The sequence below is a fragment of the Erpetoichthys calabaricus genome, chromosome 18, assembly GCF_900747795.2.
Source record: "Erpetoichthys calabaricus chromosome 18, fErpCal1.3, whole genome shotgun sequence".
Classification (NCBI taxonomy): Eukaryota; Metazoa; Chordata; class Cladistia; order Polypteriformes; family Polypteridae; genus Erpetoichthys; species Erpetoichthys calabaricus.
The window spans coordinates 81,447,240-81,468,536 of NC_041411.2; the positions used below are offsets into that span (position 1 = coordinate 81,447,240).

The 21,297-nt window shown below is 42.5% G+C and overlaps 1 protein-coding gene across 1 annotated transcript in view; it reads right to left on the bottom strand.

Moving 5' to 3' along the window:
* Nucleotides 1-21,297, bottom strand: part of fhit (fragile histidine triad diadenosine triphosphatase) — a 946,781-nt gene that overhangs the window by 719,657 nt on the left and 205,827 nt on the right. Inside the window, exon 2 of the mRNA XM_051921093.1 lies at nucleotides 19,235-19,351. Coding sequence (XP_051777053.1) covers nucleotides 19,235-19,340 — 106 coding nt within the window. The 5' untranslated portion in view covers nucleotides 19,341-19,351. The remainder of the gene's footprint in view (nucleotides 1-19,234; nucleotides 19,352-21,297) is intronic.

Consider the following 21,297-nt stretch of genomic DNA (forward strand, 5'->3'; position numbering starts at 1 on the left):
TGTCTGAACTTATCTCGACTTACAAACCAGAACATACATTAAGATCTCAAGATGCCAGTCTGCTTAGGATTAATAAAATAACAGTGGGAGGTCGAGCTTTTAGTTACAAGGGGGCCCTAAACTGTGGACTGGTCTGCCTGCTACTATAAGAGATGTCCCTTCGGTCTCAGATTTCAAATCCCGGCTGAAGTCTCACCACTTCAGTTTAGCACACCCTGACTAGAGCTGCTGATTAACTGTACAGACTGCATCTCTGTTGTTAGTCATTAGCACTAAAACATAAGTAGTATGATTGTTAGAATTTGTTACTAACTCTTACTCTTCTGTTTCTCTTCTTGGTACTCAAATGTGGCACTTGGTGCCCACTGCCCACCGATGCCCCTTCAGTCTCAGATTTCAAATCCCGGCTGAAGACTCACTACTTCAGTTTAGCACACCCTGACTAGAGCTGCTGATTAACTGTACAGACTGCATCTCTGTTGTTAGTCATTAGCACTACAACATAATTAATATGATCATTAGAATTTGTTACTAACTCTTACTCTTCTGGCAGCACGGTGGCACAGTGGGTAGCGCTGCTGCCTCGCAGTTAGGAGACCCGGGTTCGCTTCCCGAGTCTTCCCTGCGTGGAGTTTGCATGTTCTCCTTGTGTCTGCGTGGGTTTCCTCCGGGTGCTCCGGTTTCCTCCCACAGTCCAAAGACATGCAGGTTAGGTGCATTGGCAATCCTAAATTGTCCCTAGTTTGTGCTTGTTGTGTGGGTGTGTGCGCGCCCAGCGGTACACATCACAGTGCCACACCAAATGCCATGGAGGAGGCCAACACCTTCAGAAGTGGAGCAAATCAACTCGGTGCTGAAACGTCACAAATACAAACGCACCATAACTACTCAGCGAGCGTTCCACATCTACCCGGGTAATAATCAATGTGGCTAATATGTTTAAAATTCTGCCCAGGGTTTGTTTCCTGCCTTGCGCCCTGTGTTGGCTGGGATTGGCTCCACCAGACCCCCATGACCCTGTAGTAGGATATAGCGGGTTGGATCTTACTCTTCTGTTTCTCTTCTTGGTACTCAAATGTGGCACTTGTTGCCCACAGCCCACCAATGCCCCTTCAGTCTCAGCTTTCAAATTCTGGCTGAAGACTCACCACTTCAGTTTAGCACACCCTGACTAGAGCTGCTGATTAACTGTGCAGACTGCATCTCTGTTGTTAGTCATTTGCACTAAAACATAATTAATATGATCATTAAAATTTGCTACTAACTCTTACTCTTCTGGCAGCACGGTGTCGCAGTGGGTAGCGCTGCTGCCTCGCAGTTAGGAGACCTGTTGGGTTCACTTCCCAGGTCCTCCCTGCGTGGAGTTTGCATGTTCTCTCCGTGTCTGCGTGGGTTTCCTCTGGGTGATCCGGATTCCTCCCACAGTCCAAAGACATGCAGGTTAGGTGCATTGGCAATCCTAAATTGTCCCTAGTGTGTGCTTGTTGTGTGGGTGTGTGCGCGCCCAGCGGTACACATCACAGTGCCACACCAAATGCCACGGAGGAGGCTGACAACTTCAGAAGTGGAGCAAATCGACTCGGTGCTGAAACGTCACAAATACAAACGCACCATAACTACTCAGCGAGCGTTCCACGTCTACCTGTAATAATCAATGTTTAAATATGTTTAAAATTCTGCCCGGGTTTGTTTCCTGCCTTGTGCCCTGTGTTAGCTGGGATTGGTTCCACCAGACCCCCGTGACACTGTAGTTAGGATATAGCGGGTTGGATAATGGATCTTACTCTTCTGTTTCTCTTCTTGGTACTCAAATGTGGCACTTGTTGCCCACTGCCCACCAATGCCCCTTCAGTCTCAGCTTTCAAATCCTGGCTGAAGACTCACCACTTCAGTTTAGCACACCCTGACTAGAGCTGCTGATTAACTGTACAGACTGCGTCTCTGTTGTCAGTCATTAGCACTGAAACATAAGTATTATGACAGTTATCATTTGTTACTAACTCTTACATCTTCTGTTTCTCTTCTTGGTACTCACATGTGGCACTTGTTGCCCACTGATGCCCCTTCAGTCTGAGATTTCAAATCCTGGCTGAAGACTCACCACTTCAGTTTAGCACACCACGACTAGAGCTGCTGATTAACTGTACAGACTGCATCTCCGTTGTCAGTCATTAGCACTAAAACATAAGTAACATGATAGTTAGAATTTGTTACTAACCCTCACCTATTCTGTTTCTCTTCTCGGTACTCAAACATGGCACTTGATGCCCACTGCCCACTTGCCAAGTTGTTCTGCTTGCCTGATGGAGGATCGCAGGAATCGTCGGTTAGAGGGATCCTTTCATCAGATTGGCTGACTCAGCTGTGGAATGACCAATAGGGGGAGGAAGCTTGAGGGCTGAGGCCTCCAGGACTCTGAACAAATCCAAATTGTATTATGGGATGTCATCTCCTGTTGAATTCTGCTCTGTACTTGTAAGATTTCTATTATATTGAGGATGACGTGTGTTCTGTTCTGTGTATTATTGTGTTGTATTGACACCCACTGCACGCCCAGCCTACCTGGATAGGGGGGTCTCTCTCTTTGAACTGCCTTTCCCAAGGATTCTTCCATTTTTTTTTAGGAGTTTTTCCTTGACTTCTCAGAGACTCAAGTCAGAGACTCAAGGCTTGGTGGGGGGGGCTTCCATTTTTTTGGGAGTTTTTCCTTAACTTCTCAGAGACTCAAGGCTTTGGGGGGGGGCTTCCATTTTTTGGGGAGTTTTTCCTTAACTTCTCAGAGACTCAAGGCTTGGGGGGGGGCTTCCATTTTTTTTGGGAGTTTTTCCTTGACTTCTCAGAGACTCAAGGCTTTGGGGGGGGGGGCTTCCATTTTTTGGGGAGTTTTTCCTTGACTTCTCAGAGACTCAAGGCTTTGGGGGGGGGGCTTCCATTTTTTGGGGAGTTTTTCCTTAACTTCTCAGAGACTCAAGGCTTTGGGGGGGGGGGGCTTCCATTTTTTTGGGGAGTTTTTCCTTGACTTCTCAGAGACTCAAGGCTTGCGGGGGGGGCTTCCATTTTTTTTAGGAGTTTTTCCTTGACTTCTCAGAGACTCAAGGCTTGGGGGGGCTTCCATTTTTTTTGGGAGTTTTTCCTTAACTTCTAAGAGACTCAAGGCTTGGAGGGAGGGGGGCTGTCAAAAAGCCCCCCATTACGGCCCTCCTTGTGGCTCTACAAAAATAAATAGTATTGTATGGTACTGTATGTGCTGTCGCTGAGAGCGATCGGAGCCTGGAGAAACAGCCGTGCGGCTCCCCGGGCCAGGTTTCATTACACTCTTAACACTTTTAAATGGGAGCAAACAGTAGTAACAAAGTAATTCTAAGTAAACTTAATAGGTTGCTCTGCCCTTGAGAACATTTGCGCGCGTGTATTAATGTCAAAAATAAAAGAAATCAATTTTCGACACTTGTCAGCAATGTGTTCTTTCATCGAATAAAAGTATTAAAAAAGAAGAAAAAAAGAATACAGATAGGCAGAATGCCTTCAGAATGAGATTGTCGTATTCACACCGGCAATTCAGGCAGATTAATACAAGAATAAACAGCAGAGTCAAAAGCTTCCTATTCCTTCTCCTGAAAGAGATGCTATTCATTTATTCTCCTCGAGTTGTGCGTCTCCTTAAAGTGCCACCGCTCTAATCTTCCGGTGGCTCTCGTACAAGGCAGGCGCACCTCGGAGGCTTTCAAAGATGTTTGTATTAAAAATAGAATCGAATATTAGCCTTGTGCTCGTACGGAACAAAAAAAAAAAGAAAGAAAGAGAAAGCGGCGTAATGGCTCTTTGGTGACAAGAGCTGATTAATCTCCGAGGTAGAACACACTTACGTGACTATTTACATAAAACCCAACCCTGTTAATCCAGAACATGCCACCGAGAAAGCTGGCACCAAGGTTTTTCCGAGTGACTTGAAATTTAGATTGCATAAATCATAAAGAGGGAGCTTTTGTGCAAATTCACTTGAATTTAATGAGATACTCAGAAGGCCCCTTCACAAATGTGCGACCCCATTAAAGCAAACTTGATGGAAATAATAATGACACTGAAGCTACACTAAGTTCATTTGGGCTCCGTTTGTCAAGGCAGGAGCGAACCTCGTGGTCATTTTAATTTAGCTCTTAAAGATAAATGGGAAGGAGAATGTGACTCAAACACATGACGCTAAAAACCAAAAAAAAAAAATAATAGGAGCAGATCCCTCAATAATGCAGTGTGAAATAACTCCGACAGTCAAATAATAAGACAAACCTCCTGAGCTCCATTCGCAGCGACATGGCAATCCCAAGAGGATGCAGACACAACACAATAAGCGATCCGAACAAATGTGTACACCTTAAAAAAAAAGGGCACCCACGCTGAAAAACGTCTATGACAGCATTGATTTTACTTACGTTTAAGAGCTGGCTGTTACAACAAGATGCAAACAAATTTTATTTTATAAAGCGCCTTTACACTGTGAAGAGTTTCTAAGCACAAAGCCTACAAAATACCCACTAGAGGGGGAAAAAAAAACTGTCAAACCCTGGCAAGCCACAAAAAGGGCAAACAAAAAAAATGTATAGATATCAAGATTTATTTTATAAAAACTAAGGAGATCCAACCCCCGGGTTTGGTTAACCGGATATACAATTTAAAGAGATGGTTATTTTTATGGGAATTGTTACATACTTTTTTGATTCTAAGTTGCATCGCTTCTCTGTGTTGTGGTTTCTCCAAAATTAAACTTGTCGTAGCTTCAGTTGTTGCAGGACCACAGATTCTCATGGTCCTGAATCGTGTAAATCTACATTTTGAGTATTGAATGATGCAATCGTGAAAAGTTTATTGTACACTCGGATTGTGACACTCCTTCACAATGCAGGTCACGTGCCTCATCCAGGACCCCATGGGCAACACAAAGTCAAACCAGCGGTACCCAAGGTTTCTCCAAAGAGACAGAAAGGAGTCCAGTCTTTGTCTCAGGTCACTGGATGAAGTCCATGACTCACAAACAGGAAGCACCAGGACTCTAAAGACTTGGACCTTCGTTCTTTTGTAGATATTGGGAGCGCCACACACCCCTTTACAGAGACCTCAAGACCCCCCCCCCCCCATGCTCTCCCAATCCGTCTACTGACTTCATAGGAAGAGTCACCAGAGTCACATGAATGTCACTGCCGAGGTAAGTAAACCTCTCGATGAGGTCGACACTCTCGCCGCAGACAGACATCCTGCTGATGGCCGTGCACATGAGGTCATAAAAGGCCGGGATGTCGGTTTTTATCAGGACCATCGGAAGCCCAGACACTCCGACTCCTCTATCAGATATGAGAGACACTATATAATAGACATACATAAAAAACACCGTATTACTATATGATAGACATACAGGCAGGTGGGTGGGCAGGCGGGCAGTCAGGTGGGATGATAGTCAGATGGACAGACAGACAGACAGATTATATGAAAGGCATTATATGATAGATAGATAGATAGATAGATAGATAGATAGATAGATAGATAGATAGATAGATAGATAGATAGATAGATAGATAGATAGATAGATAGATAGATTTTAGCGTAGTTGGCAGGATCAAATAGATAGATCATGTGAAAGGCACTATGAAATAGACAGATAGATAGATAGATAGATAGATAGATAGATAGATAGATAGATAGATAGATAGATAGATAGATAGATAGATAGATAGATAGATAGATAGATAGATAGATAGATAGATAGATTTTAGCGTAGTTGGCAGGATCAAATAGATAGATCATGTGAAAGGCACTATGAAATAGACAGATAGATAGATAGATAGATAGATAGATAGATAGATAGATAGATAGATAGATAGATAGATAGATAGATAGATAGATAGATAGATAGATAGATTTTAGCGTAGTTGGCAGGATCAAATAGATAGATCATGTGAAAGGCACTATGAAATAGACAGATAGATAGATAGATAGATAGATAGATAGATAGATAGATAGATAGATAGATAGATAGATAGATAGATAGATAGATAGATAGATAGATTTTAGCGTAGTTGGCAGGATCAAATAGAATCATGTGAAAGGCACTATAAAATAGATAGATAGATAGATAGATAGATAGATAGATAGATAGATAGATAGATAGATAGATAGATAGATAGATAGATAGATAGATAGATAGATAGATAGATAGATAGATAGACAGACTGACTTTGAGCCATTGACCTCCAGTTTCATTAACCACAAGCCCACACTTCATGGTCGTTCACTAGTGGATATCAAGCCCCTTTCTTCCTCCTCTAGTTCTCATGCCTTGAAGGAGGATGAGGGGCCTCTTTTAACAAGATGTCAGTCTTTGAGAAGAAGCACATCCCTGGTACACATGTGGCCAGCCTGTCTCTTTGAGAAGCCGCAGAATGAAACGGACAGGCAGGTTTGTGCAGTTTGAAACGTTCGTCCCCTAAATGGCTTCCTTTACTTTCAAAGCGTCTATTTGCATATTGCCTCATGGCCACCTCTCATGTTGCCTCAGGGAAGGCGCACTGCAGCTGCTCAGTGCTCCGGAGCCAAAGATCTGACGAGCAAAGACAGAAGGATCTGAACATCCAGAGATGGTGGTGAATCTAAACTTCGGGTGCCACTTTTTATAAATCTGCAGACGACACGGCGCTGGTGGGGTTCCTTAAGGCTGACCACTCTGTCCACTCAGTATTTTGACGGAGATGTAGAAAACGTTAACAAATGCTGCTCTAAAACAATTCCTTGTAACAAATGTAAAGAAAACTAAAAGAGATGGTCATTGTTTTTTTCCACAAAAGACAGAGGACCCACATGTGGAAATAAATGGCCAACTAGTACAAGAAGTCACATCCTACCTGCATCTCAAAAAAGCTCCATCAAATCCTTAAAGAGCCCACATACTGACTACATTATGAATTTCATTTCAGCTCTGCGGCCCTTACAATGTCAAATAAAACCTTCCAGAGATGAGAGATAATTTGTACCTTCATCAATTAGGCTGTTTAATGAGAAGAGGTAGCTGGGATACACGTCCATCACTGACATGGCAGAGCCATTCTATACAGTACACCGATCAGCCGCACCATTAAAAGCACTGACTGGTGACGTGTCTAACAATTGATGATCGCCTTCCAATGGTGCCTGTCCAGGGGGTGGGATGCATTAGACGGCAAGTGAACAGTCTGTTCTTGGAAAGCAGAAAAAAGTGGGCAAGTATAAGGGTCTGAGCGACTGGGATGGCTAGAGCATCTCCAAAAATGGCAGGTCTTGTGCAGTGGTTTAGCAACAACTGCAAGCGGTCCAAGGAAGAACAAGCAATGACCTGGCGACAGGGTCGCGGGTGCACAAGGCTCATGTGAAGGCTTTGCTCCGATCCCGCAGAAGAGCTACTGTAGCATAAATGGCTGATAAAGGTAACAGTGTCCATGACAGGACGGGGTCACAAGGCACAGAGTATCGCAGATTGTTGTGTAACCACAGAGTGGTCAGAGTGCCCACGCTGACCCCCGTCCAATCTACCAAAAGAGCCTACAACGGGCATGTGAGCTTCAGAACTGAACCTGGCCTGGTCTGAAGAATCCCGTTTTCTTTTCGATCCCGTACTGCACGTCATTGACCAGGAGAAGAGACGTTTGCCTTAACAGGTGTCAGCTGTGCTAATGCATTTGCAAAGGTTTCTCTAATAACCAATGGGTGTTTCAACGTGATCGTTTAAGGAAGAGCTATGAGAGTTTACCGTTTGATTTTGGAACAACGGGGACTTTGACAGAAATAAATTATAAGTCAGCCATTTCCAGCATCAAAGGCCATTTGAAACAGTAGTGATGCCATGGCTATGTTTTTAAAATCAATTTAATAATAACTTGATTAAAAAAGTATCAATTTCTATCAAAAACATAATTTCTGGGTGAATCCAAATTTTAAACAATTATAATTTAATCAATTCCACTGATAAAGGGCTTTTCTTGCTACTCAAAGCACTTTACATAGAGAGTGGGGAGCCACCAATGTGCAGCGCCCACCAGGACGAAGTGACGGCAGCCATTCGTGTGTCTGGACGCTCCCCACAACATGAGCTATGAGGTGGTGAAGGGGTGAGAGAGAAAGCCAATCAGGGGATGATGATGATGATGATGATGGGGGTGCCAGAATGGACGAGGCCATGGTGGGCAATGTAGCCAGGGCATCGGGGTACACCCTACACGTTTCAAAGGGATCTTTTATGACCCACAGAGAGTCCAGACCTCGGTTTCTTGTCTCACCCAAAGGGTGGCACCAGTTTTTGACCACATCTTTAAAGCAGTGTTTCCCAGTTTTTCACATGCCAGTGTCTTCACAACCCCCCACTGGGCTCCCTCCCCTCCATGTGTGTCAGAGCATTAGATTAATTTAAGCACAATCATATGGGTTTGGGGAGGTCATCCAGGATCGGCCGTGATCCACCCGCGATTCAGCGGGCGAGGTGGGTTTTCACCCAGTGGACGTCCACAGCCCACAGGTTGGTAAAAGCTGCTATAGTGGAAGCCTCTTCAACTCTGTAATTTAAACTAAACTTCAAGTTCCTGACATCTTCACGCAGTAAAATACGACTCTCCCTTGCATGTCTCCCACAGACAAGGAGCACAACACCAAATGCCAACGGCTGCACTCGTGCAAAGGCCTCGTCTGCTTTCAGCGTCTGTCCTCCTTAATTCAATGCCATCCCTGCGTGCGGCCATGCTGCAGTGATCTATGAAATCCTGCTACTCACATCCCAGTGGGGACGCGGCATCCCGAGTACGGCACATGCCATGAAGATACTGACTGCCCTGTGCAATGCCAACTGTCAAGTGGGTTGCGCTTCACCTCTTGATACTTCATTTTTCTGCCTTAGGCACAGACCAGACACCATCTTTTGAGCCTCAGGCGCCAAGTGTTCATTAGGACTTCGCTGCAGACTGTAAAAAGTGGAAGCTAATGGTGGCAGAGGATATGAAGAATCCAACGCCTGCAGACAAACAGTTTACACGATGTAGGGATTTGGTTAACAGCAGCCTGGAGTCGACACCCAGGTAAGCAGGAACTCCTTCACCAGGGCAAAGATGACAGACCACCCTACGAGGTGTGGGCAGGCCTACCTAATTATGTGAAGATTAATAGAGCTATCCACTTTCCAAATAAAATCTCCCACTTGACTGCTAGCCAGATATCCAATATACAACTCACATTGATGCCCCCCCCACCAAAAAAAGAATAGATATACACCCCACCTGGCACCTGCAACTGTCACACAGGGGACTTTGGGAAAGTCATACGTTTATCTGTTTTCTGTCACACGTTAGCCATCAAAGTACTACAGAGAGTACAGAGGTGGCACTGACTGCTGGACGTACCCCGAACAGGGGTGGGCCGCCAGTCCATCACAAGGCACGCAAAACAGGCATCCACACGACCCACCGCCGCCCACTGCATTCCTGAACGTTTTGCTGTCATTTCCAAAATTGTGAAACCTCCCATCGAGAAGCAGTGAAGAACTTGGGGACTCGTCTGTCCTCAAACAGACAAACATTTGTTGCCTCTTGAACTAAAATGGAGTTCACGGTTTTAATTTTAACTTGACAGTCGTTACTTCGTCTCGTTGTGTTTCATTTTACGGTTTTTTCTTTAAGTAGCTCGACTGTCCCTCCTGATGACAAAACAGTGAAACGCCAGCAGTCGTGCGCACTGTAGACGCAGGGCACATGATAGGGGGCGGGGTTAGATGTAGGCGGGATTGGATGGATGACCATTACCATATAAGGAAGGTGTGTGTATCCAGTAGGGGGCGCCAGCTCCCTGGTTAGAATAAGTTCTTTTGTAATTGCAGCGTGTTATATAACCCGAAATTATATAGAGACAATATTAAAAGGTGATACCCCTCCTTTAGTGATACGACGGTAAATTACTTTCTTTAATGACGGTTAACGTGGCATAACAGACGAAGGGAGCCATGACAACACCTTGTGTAGAGTCTGCAATTTTCGTCGCTGTGCTGGAAGGAAGGATTTTCAAGATCGGATGACGTTATCTCCCGTCCGTCCGTCGGCTTCAAAGGTGTGCCGGGCAATGTTCCAAGGCTTTATACTCTTTCTCCATGTGCAGGCCCTCACTTCGGTAAATCATGCCATTTCACACAAGGAAACTAAAATCCAATGTCATGCTGACTGTGACACACAGTTTGTCCCTGTCTTGTCTTCTAATGCTTGCCTAGCAGTTCTAAATGATGAGCCCCTGTGTGCTAAATCTGGCTTTGTGAGTAGAAAGAAAAGCAGATTTTAAATATTTGCACAGAGCACGGTGCCATATTACACTTACATTCTGATTACAAGGTGTGACGTTAGATGTGTAATTTTAATGACTCGCTAACAGTGATATTCATACGGTAAGAATGATATCGTTTATTTACTCACTACCGTCCATTACGGTGCCAGATTGCAAGGGCAGGTCCCGTTATTTGTTAACACAAAGTTTCTTAAATTATGAGATGACCCCCAAGATGACTCGCGGCTTGGCGCCTTTTTGTTCGTGATTTTGTTCAATTGGGAAAGGGTCACGTGCGGTTTGCAAAGTGTCGCACGATGGAACAATTTTAAGCAAACGACATTGAAAACCATCACGGACATCGAAAAGATAGCAAAACAGCAGGCCGTTTAAAGAATTCACGTTATTGTGGCGAAGATTCTCCAAGGGGAGTAGACCGTCAGCCTGATCTCGAAGACAATTAGAAGGGGAAGACTGAGTCACGAGAGACAAGTCTGTGCTGATAAGTCTGCTCCTCCCGCGCTCTTCACAGCAGCTCACTTCTCCGACGATGTAATGTTAATTTCCGTCAAAGTAAAAAGTTCAATCAATTTAAATTACGTACAAATGTATGAGAGCCGGCTCGACAGCGACTAAACGTGTATTCCTACGATGCTCATAACAACCTCACGGCTGCATTACCTAACGATGATAACGATTCAACATTTATGTGACACTGTCACTTATCGACAAAGCATCACAATGATCTGCTATCTGTCACGATCGGATGCGGCGAATCATTTTAGCCCGAGACATCAGTACAGATTTCAAATATCCATCCAGAATCTGTTTAAGAAATCCGAACTCCGAACAGCCACAGAGCCTCCACACCTAACAGCAGCCCAGGAGTCGTTACTTCACCTGAACTGCAGTCTGCTGTCGGGGAAAGCAACTTCAGAAATGTGACGTGATAAAACGGTATTACACGTTCACTATGCGTAATTACATTCTGTCGTCATCACTATTTCTGAATATGAAGCCATCTGGCTCCCCCCTTGATGTTGTCCCTCCTCGACTTCTTAAGGAGGTCTTTTCTACCTTGGGTACTTCTATTCTTACAATTATTAATAGTCATTGAACCTCAAGTGTGGTGCCTAAAAATGTTAAACGTGCTGTTGTGCAACCTCTGCTGAAAACAACGGGTCTGGACCACTCTGTCATGTCAGACTTTAGGCCTATATCCAAGCTACCTTTTTTTGTCCAAACTCTTGGAAAAAGTCATCGACATCCAACTGAAGTCCTTCCTGGACGAACATGCAGTTCTGGACGTGTTCCAGTCTGGGTTTAAAACTCACCACAGCACTGAGTCCTCTCTGTTAAGGGTTTTTAATGATATGTGGACTCTGATGATTGTGTACTACTTCTGCTTCTGGATTTAACAGTTGCCTTTGACACGATAGACCAGCGGTTCTCAAACTGTGGGGCGCGCCCCCCTAGGTAACAAAAAAGGGGGCGCGAATGTTGCCATATGTGGCGTAATTTCGCTATTCGTAGGGAAATTTTAAACTTGTAGTGGTGTATCTGCAGCAAAAAATATAGGAATAAATTTTATTAGGGTTTCAAAAAAACATTAGGGGGGGCGCGATTAAAACTGTTATGAAAACTCGAGTGGCAAATACTTAAAGGTTGAGAAACACTGCGATAGACCATGAGATCCTGATCTCCAGGCTAGAGCAGTGGGTGGGCATCACGGGTTCAGCTCTCCAGTGGTTTGGGTCCTATCTCTCAGATAGAAGTTTTTGTGTCAGCATTGATGATTTTACTTCCACCTCTGTTGCCCTCCCCTGGGGTGTACCACAGGGCTCCATCCTGGGACCTCTTCTGTTCTCCTTGTACCTGCTGCCACTAGGCGCTATTTTCCGGAAACACGGTATTTCCTTTCATCTTTATGCAGACGACTGTCAGGTTTATTTCCCAATGAAGCGCCAAGGTCCTTGTTCTGTTCATCCCCTGCTTGATTCCCTTATTGACATAAGGAGTTGGATGGCATTCAATTTTCTAAATTTTAATGAGAACAAGACAGAAGTCATGCTATTTAGACCCAATGGCACCAGCGGGAACCCCTGTATCGACCTTTCCATTGTGGCTCAATTTGAGAAATCCATGATCATAAATTAAGGTGTGAAAATGGATTCCACTTTAAAACTTGACAGCCAAGTGAACGCAGTGGTAAAATCTCGCTTTTCCCAGTTGAGGCGGCTGTCAAAAATCAAGCCTGTTTTGTGTAAACGCAACCTTGAAACAGGGGTACCTGCTTTGCACTTCTTTCTGGAATTAGCCAGGCCTCCATTGCTCGCCTACAGCTGGTACAAAATGCTGCTGCTCGATTTTTAACTGGCACAAGAAAGCATGAGCAGGTTACCCCGATTTTGGCTTCCCTTCACTGGCTTCCAGTTCATTTTCGAATCCATTTTAAGATCCTTGTATTTGTTTTTAAACCCTTTAATGTTTGTGTCCCATGTTATGTGTCGGAACTGCTGCACCCTTTTGTCCTGTCTCGCTCTCTCAGGTCAGCAGACCAGATGCTTTTAGATGTTCCCAAGGCACGATGCAAACTCCGAGGTGATCGGGCTTTTTCAGTTGCAGCCCCAAAACTCTCAAACGATTTGCCATTGCACGTTACGCAGACTCCTTCACTTGCTGTCTTTAAATCTTATTTAAAACTACACTTTTGATGTTGTTTTTAAAGTGTTTAATAAATAAATAAATAAATAAATAAATAAATGTCCTTGTGATAACAAACTCTAGAAAATGTAAAAATCCTCCGACCAAGCTGGCGCACACACGTGAAAGTTACGCCATTCTTGTCATCTTCTACGTTGTTTAAAGCCTGACGTGGATGGGATTAGGTGTGGCAAAGTCATTTTTACCGGAGGATCTCAATACCTCCAGTCTCATCTGAATTGTCAGAAACAATTGAACTTTTCACGGACTACGCGTTTACATCTCAAGAAAAATTAAGAGAATTTCACCGTCTGTAAAAAGTATAAAATAGCCCCAGGTTAATCCAGTCCCATGTGAATCAATATGTCGGTAACTTTCACGGGCCTTGCGTACACATCTCAGTAAAAATTACTGAGAATTTCATCGTCTGTAAAAAGTCTGTATAAAATAGCCCCAGGTGATTCAACATGTCGGTGACTTTTCACGCATTCACAGTTTCACCCTCTGTAAAAACAGTCCATAATAATAACCCCAGCTTAAGTTAGTCCTGTGTGAATCAACACATCAGTAACTTTTCACAGGCCTCTCGTACACATATCAGTAAAAATTACGGAGAATTTCACCATCTGTAAAAAGTCTATAAAAATAAATGGTAAAGTACCACTTCTGGTTAGCAGAAATAGCCCAAAAGTTGATGGAAATCTACATTTTGTACCTAATACGTGTATGCAAAAGTTGGTTGACCTAAATGAAAGTGTACTCAAGTTATCGTGTTTACACACACACACATATATACACACACACATAGACATAATTCCAAAAATGGTATTTTCTGACTCAGAGAAGTCTACAATGTCGAGATTCATCAAAATCTCAAAAATCGAATTTTTGGATGATTACAATACTTTCCCTGTACTTCGTATACGAGAAACTCAGGGAGGTCTAAAATGTCGAGATTCATCAAAATCTCAAAATGGAATTTTTGGAGGATTCCAATATTTTCTCTATACTTAATTTTTGAGAAACTCAGGGAGGTCTAAAACATCGAGATTCATCAAAATGTTGACACAGAATTTTTGAACGATTACAATACTTTCTCTATACTTAATTTACGAGAAACTCAGGGAGGTCTAAAACATCGAGATTCATCAAAATGTTGATATAGAATTTTTGAACGATTACAATACTTTCTCTTTACTTAATCTACGAGAAACTCAGGGAGGTCTAAAACATCGAGATTCATCAAAATCTTGAAATTGAATTTTTAGAGGATTACAATACTTTCTCTATAATTAATTTATGAGAAACTCAGGGAGGTCTAAAACATCGAGATTCATCAAAATGTTGACATAGAATTTTTGAACGATTACAATACTTTCTCTATACTTAATTTACGAGAAACTCAGGGAGGTCAAAACGTCGAGATTCATCAAAATCTTGAAATTGTATTTTTGGAGGATTCCAATACTTTCTCTATAATTAATTTACGAGAAATTCAGGTAGGTCTAAAACATCGAGATTCATCAAAATGTTGATATCGAATTTTTGAACGATTCCAATACTTTCTCTATACTTAATTTACGAGAAACTCAGGGAGGTCTAAAATGTTGAGATTCATCAAAATCTTGAAATGGAATTTTTAGAGGTTTACAATACTTTCTCTATACTTAATTTACGAGAAACTCAGGGAGGTCTAAAACATCGAGATTCATCAAAATCTTGAAATTGTATTTTTGGAGGATTCCAATACTTTCTCTATAATTAATTTACGAGAAACTCAGGGAGGTCTAAAACATCGAGATTCATCAAAATGTTGACATAGAATTTTTGAACGATTACAATACTTTCCCTGTACTTCGTATACGAGAAACTCAGGGAGGTCTAAAACATTGAGATTCATCAAAATCTTGAAATTGCATTTTTGGAGAATTCCAATACTTTCCCTTTACCTTGTATACAAGACAGTAAAAAATACAGCCCCAGGTTAAACTATTCCCATGCGATTCGACCCGTATCAGCAAAAATTCCATCCTTTGAGCCATTCGAATGAGACTAAAGTTACCGACGTCCTCCAGTAGTAAAACAGAACCGGCGTTGTCCTTCTTTGGGGGGATGAGCAGTGTCATATCCTCTCGGGGGTCCGTCGGTGTGCTGAAATACACAATTTATGTATGTGGGGATGCCATCCTCCTTGGAGGTGCAAATGGACATGTCGTTCTTATAGATAAGGGTTGCTAATGTGGTCCAAACTGACGGTACGCACACGTTAAAAAGCTGGAGATGAGTAAAGCACTGCCAGCAAATCACTGACTTTACAGCTCCTCGTAAAATCAAATCCCCTTTGAAGAGGGCTCAAATAACAGAGAAATCTTCCTCTGGGCTGGGGGTCTTCAGTCCTGCAGGCTGCAGAATTTTGTTCCAAACCGATGGCTTGATTTTGTCAACAGCAGATCTCATTGAATGTTATGGCTAGTTCTGCCATATCAGCTCATTCTTACATCTTAGATAAGTCATCCAGATGATTTGCTGTCTGAAGCGGATGAGAGACTCTCAGTCCTTCACTTTTTTTCCTCATCAGTTTCCTTCCAAATATTTGATTAAATCAGGTGAATACACACAGGTGGGAATGGGGAGCTGCTGGCTCCAGTGTCAGTTACATCGCATTACTAATAAGGAGCCAATAAAATCAAAGAATGCTCCTGTCCTGACTAAAATAAGCACTCAAGTGTGGGGAACCACAGCAGGTGAGACCACTAAAAAGAAGGCTGAGTGAATTCTCATTAAGAAATCGGGTTAGAACAAAAACCTGCAGCCACTACAGCCCAGCCCTCCAGGACCCCCTGCTTTCTGATGTTCAGACTTGTGGGCCTTGATTACTCCAAAACTGCAAACATTTCACAGCAGTCCCTGCCAAGCCTCTCTCTTGGCCTTCAGTTTAAATTAAGTGAGTGCCGTGGGACTTGTGGGGTGACAAACTGGGATGTGGGGGTCTAGCAGATAGATCACATTTTAAGGAGGAATCACCGGCTCAGAGAAGGCATACGATGGAGCAGATGGAACATTGTCAGCTTTCATTGTCTTGTTCAGAACAAAAATGCTTTCATGTATGATGCCCTATTCTCATTTTTCAGTTTTTTTTAACAGAAATTAGTATTTAACTGCAAGAATGCCAGTGTGGGATAATGAATGGTAAGAGGGCAGAAATGCCAGTCTTTAACATAAAATATATACATATATATGCATATACAGTAAGTAGGCCCCAAGACACAGAGAAAGGCAATCAAGATTCCCACGACTTCTATTTAAACGCGGGACTCTTGCATTACCCTAGAAAACAGCTCTTTAAAATTACATTAGGAATTAGCGCACTGCCTGCTTATGAATAAATAAACAAGCACATTAATTAATAAAATTCTAATTAGAGGCAAGATTATTAAGGATGCTCATTTGTTGTACTGACTTTGGATTCAGGCATTCAGAAAATGGAAGGTTGGGGCATTTCTGAGCATTTCATTCTTATATTTGATAAGATTTTTAAATAAAAATAATCACAAATGCAAACAAATATGACAACAAAAACAGCCATAACAGACAGACAGATAGATATAAAATGCACTATATTGTATAAATAGATGGATAGATAGAGAGACATGAAAAGCACTATATAGGACGGACGGACAGACAGATACTGTAGATAGATAGATAGATAGATAGATAGATAGATAGATAGATAGATAGATAGATAGATAGATAGATAGATAGATAGATATGACAGGCACTATATAATAGATAGATAGATAGATAGATATGACAGGCACTATATAATAGATAGATAGATAGATAGATAGATAGATAGATAGATATTACATTACAGATAATCAGTGTCACACACATGCACATGTGAGGTAGCTAAAGGGCTTGAATGAGAGTGATTCCGAGGCAGACCAGGAGGTAGCAGAGTACACGGACTCTTTCTCTCGCTTTTCTTTAGACCGTTCACAGGAAATTCCACCTGGCCCTGATGACATAATTCCTGGTTCTGGCCCCTTTGATGTCACTTCCAGGTGCGAGCCTACGGATGAAGACCCTTCCAGTTCCTGTCTCTTTGATGTCACTTCCTATACTGACCTTTAAAGCCGCCACCTTTCCTCCATCCCCTCAGTTCTATTCTGGACTCCAATCTGTACACATTAGTACAAACCTTTAAACCATTTTGGTGCCAAGGAATAATAAAATATGGATGGCTGCCCCAAAGCTTTCTGTGGTTTCTTTGATTTTGTGACAATAGATATGAAACGTGCTATATAATAGATGGATGGATATGAAAGGTTCTATTTAACAGATAGACAGATATGAAAGATACTATATAATGGACGGACAGACAGACAGACAGATAGATATGAAAGGCACTATATGATAGATAGATAGATAGATAGATAGATAGATAGATAGATAGATAGATAGATAGATAGATAGATAGATAGATAGATAGATAGATAGATAGTGAAAGGCGCTATATGGTAGACAGACAGACAGACAGACAGACAGACAGACAGACAGATAGATAGATAGATAGATAGATAGATAGATAGATAGATAGATAGATAGATAGATAGATAGATAGATAGACAGACAGACAGACATGTAAGGCACTATATGATAGATAGATAGATAGATAGATAGATAGATAGATAGATAGATAGATAGATAGATAGATAGATAGATAGATAGATAGATAGTGAAAGGCGCTATATGGTAGACAGACAGACAGATAGATAGATAGATAGATAGATAGATAGATAGATAGATAGATAGATAGATAGATAGATAGATAGATAGATAGATAGTGAAAGGCGCTATATGGTAGACAGACAGACAGATAGATAGATAGATAGATAGATAGATAGATAGATAGATAGATAGATAGATAGATAGATAGATAGATATGAAAGGGGCTATATAATAGATGGATGGATGGATATGAAGGGTGCTCTGTAACAGATAGACAGATATTAAAAGACACTATATAATGGATGGACAGACGGACATACAGATATTTTTTAATTCTTACTACAATCTTTAACTAATCAAATAAAGAAGTACACGACTCTACCATCATGCTCACTTATAATTCTATCATTACATGGAACGGCTGTTCAAATACTGTATTTGCTTTAATCCACCTGTTCCCTTCTTCAGATGAAGTTCATAAAGCACACCTCTTACCCACACATATCTTATTAAATGCGAAGTTCAGCTCTTCACCACCACTACTCTCCATTACACTCCTCCTCCTCCTCTTCTTCTTCCACACATTCATTCAAACGAGTATATATAACACAGAGCGGTAGCCGATTTCCTGGCTGATGCACACCAGTGTATTCCCTTTATGACCAGTTCAGCACCAGTTTGCCCCCCCCCCCACCCATTAGCCAACTTTACCTGTTTTGTTCCCCACATCTCACCGGACACTCCCAAGTTATTAATTAGCTTCTGACAGATAAATTCAAGTTTCACTCTACTTTTCAGACTGACCAAATCCATGAAAGCAACTTCCATTAAACTGCCGCACCCTGACTTTATTCTGTAATTGAGCTCCGAATAAATAAACTCTCACGCCTGCCATGTTGGCTTGTCTCCCTAACCTGTTTGTAAATGTCTTTTGGCGATACAAGTTTCTGTAATGAAATTTTTTAATCATCTGTGATTTAATGTAACTCAAAGTAAAAAAAACAAAAAGCATTGCATTACTGTATATTTAGGTATAAACAATTACATTCAGCATTACTAAAAAGCTGACAGGAAGTTTGCGCTCCATTAGAGTCTTTTTAACCGAACTCACTTGGCAGTTATAAATAGTCAGAATGTATCCACCTCGTAACTGCAGCGAAGCCGAGCGCTCTGTCAGAGAAGTCGAGTAAAGCTCTGTTTTCAATTAAAGCTCCAGTGCTTAAGCCCTTCACTGTTCTCAGTAAACATCTGTTTATTTTGTAAGGTCACCCAACCTGTTACCCCTTTGTTAGCTGTTGCCAAGCAACCACTGATGGTAGTTCCACACCATCGAGCAGAAAATGCGGCAGTCACAGGCCGAAGCAGCAAAAAAAAACTGGCATCTTACCTGGTCAGTCCTTGATGCGGAGACGACATCCCATCATTGTGCTGTGATGATAGCCTGTCATGCGGATTAATTCGTTTGCTTACAAAAAAAAAAGGATACGTCCAGGAACGACAGGTTTTCTGTTCACCAAAGCAAAGGACAATTCAGTCCGATAGAAGACTACAGAAGCCTTGATGATGTGCTGGCCGAAGCGTAAAGTTGACATGCTGATGATTCCTGCACAGGAGAACAAAAACAGAAGAAGGCGTTAGTGAACAAAGCCTAAGTGGTGGGGCGAGCTGCCTTACGAGGGTCCGGCCACACATTAACGCGGACCTGCACACCTGGCTCTGTTGTTCTGGCCTCACTAATTATTAGGCAGCAGTCACAAGATGGCAGAGGAAGAGGAAATAAAACAAAAGACAGTAGAGGCTAGGAGTGGGTGCTCAAGCAATGTGCCTTCATACCGTACCTTCATCAAAACTCTCATCAAGTAGTTTTTGGTGGTTCCTGCTTGCTTTTCTTTTGCTCTTGTGGATTGTGGACACGAAAAACTAAATATATTTGCCTGCCTCGGTCAAAGCTCTTCACCTGGCATATCTGTACTACCACCTGGACTGATGCTGCCAGCTAAGTGTGACGGGCATCGCTCTGTATTCTACCCATGATCTCAGTGCCCACAGAGTGGTAATAATCATGAACATTCACTCAACATGACCCATGGATGTGGTCTCGGGGTATTTTGGTCAAAGAGGGGCAACCTGACAACTGTAATCTAAAATGAATAGGGTGAAAATGACAATTCCCTGCGCTACCACGCTTACTGTAAATAGAAGACGTTCATCAGCACTGTCTCTACCACCACTTCCAGATATTGCAGTTTTCTATTGATGAAAAGTATTCAACAAAAAAAAAAAACAGCAGTTATTTCACACTTCTCTAAGACGAGTTATGGTCTGTGAGGTGACTTGTGTGTCAGTGCTAGGGACGTGGGCCTGCGGCTTTGTGCGTTACACTCCAAGGACCCAGCATGCACTTCACGCCAAAGGCTTGGCTCTCGCACAGGCTGTTAAAAAGCATCTTGGAGATTAGAAATTCACTTTCAGAATATTCTGACCGGGGCCTGCCCTGCTTTCCCTGTAATTAGTCTGCATACATGTATGGAGCGATGGCCATAGATGGTCCTCTCGAGGAAGACCACTATGAGGTCCTTTAAAACTCGAGAATTGGATGGCTAGGAAGTTGTCCACTTTGCTGTGCATTTGAATGAAGTGACCTGTTGTTAAATCAAGATTGAGTGCTGTGCCTGCAAGCGCCAGAATTAAAGTTCTACTTGTCCAGTTCGCCCCTGCCTGTCCTTGTGCAACTCAGCAGCCCACACACGACAAGATACAGATCTGCTATACATACATATACTGTGTATATATAGCATATACAGAATATATATATATATATATATAGTACATATACAGTGTATATATGCAGTATGTATGTATGTATATCTATACAGTGCATCCAGAAAGAATTCCCAGCGCATCACTTTTGCCACATTGTGTTATGTTACAGCCTTATTCCAAGTGACCCTGTGTTCGGATTCGGATGGATGGATGGATTAAATTCATTTTTTTCCTCAGAATTCTGCACACAACACCCCATAATGACAACGTGAAAAAAGTTTACTTGAGGTTTTTGCACATTTATTAAATATAAAAAAACTGAGAAATCCCATGTCCATAAGTATTCACAGCCTTTGCTCAATACTTTGTCGATGCCCCTTTGGCAGCAATTCCAGCCTCAAGTCTTGTTGAATATGATGCCACAAGCTTGGCACACCTATCCTTGGCCAGTTTGGCCCATTCCTCTTTGCAGCACCTCTCAAGCTCCATCAGGTTGGATGGGAAGCGTCGGTGCACAGCCATTTTAAGATCTCTCCAGAGATGTTCAATCAGATTCAAGTCTGGGCTCTGGCTGGGCCACTCAAGGACATTCACAGAGTTGTCCTGAAGCCACTCCTTTGATATCTTGGCTGTGTGCTTAGGGTCGTTGTCCTGCTGAAAGATGAACCGTCGCCCCAGTCTGAGGTCAAGAGCGCTCTGGAGCAGGTTTTCATCCAGGATGTCTCTGTACATTGCTGCAGTCATCTTTCCCTTTATCCTGACTAGTCTCCCAGTTCCCCACAGCAT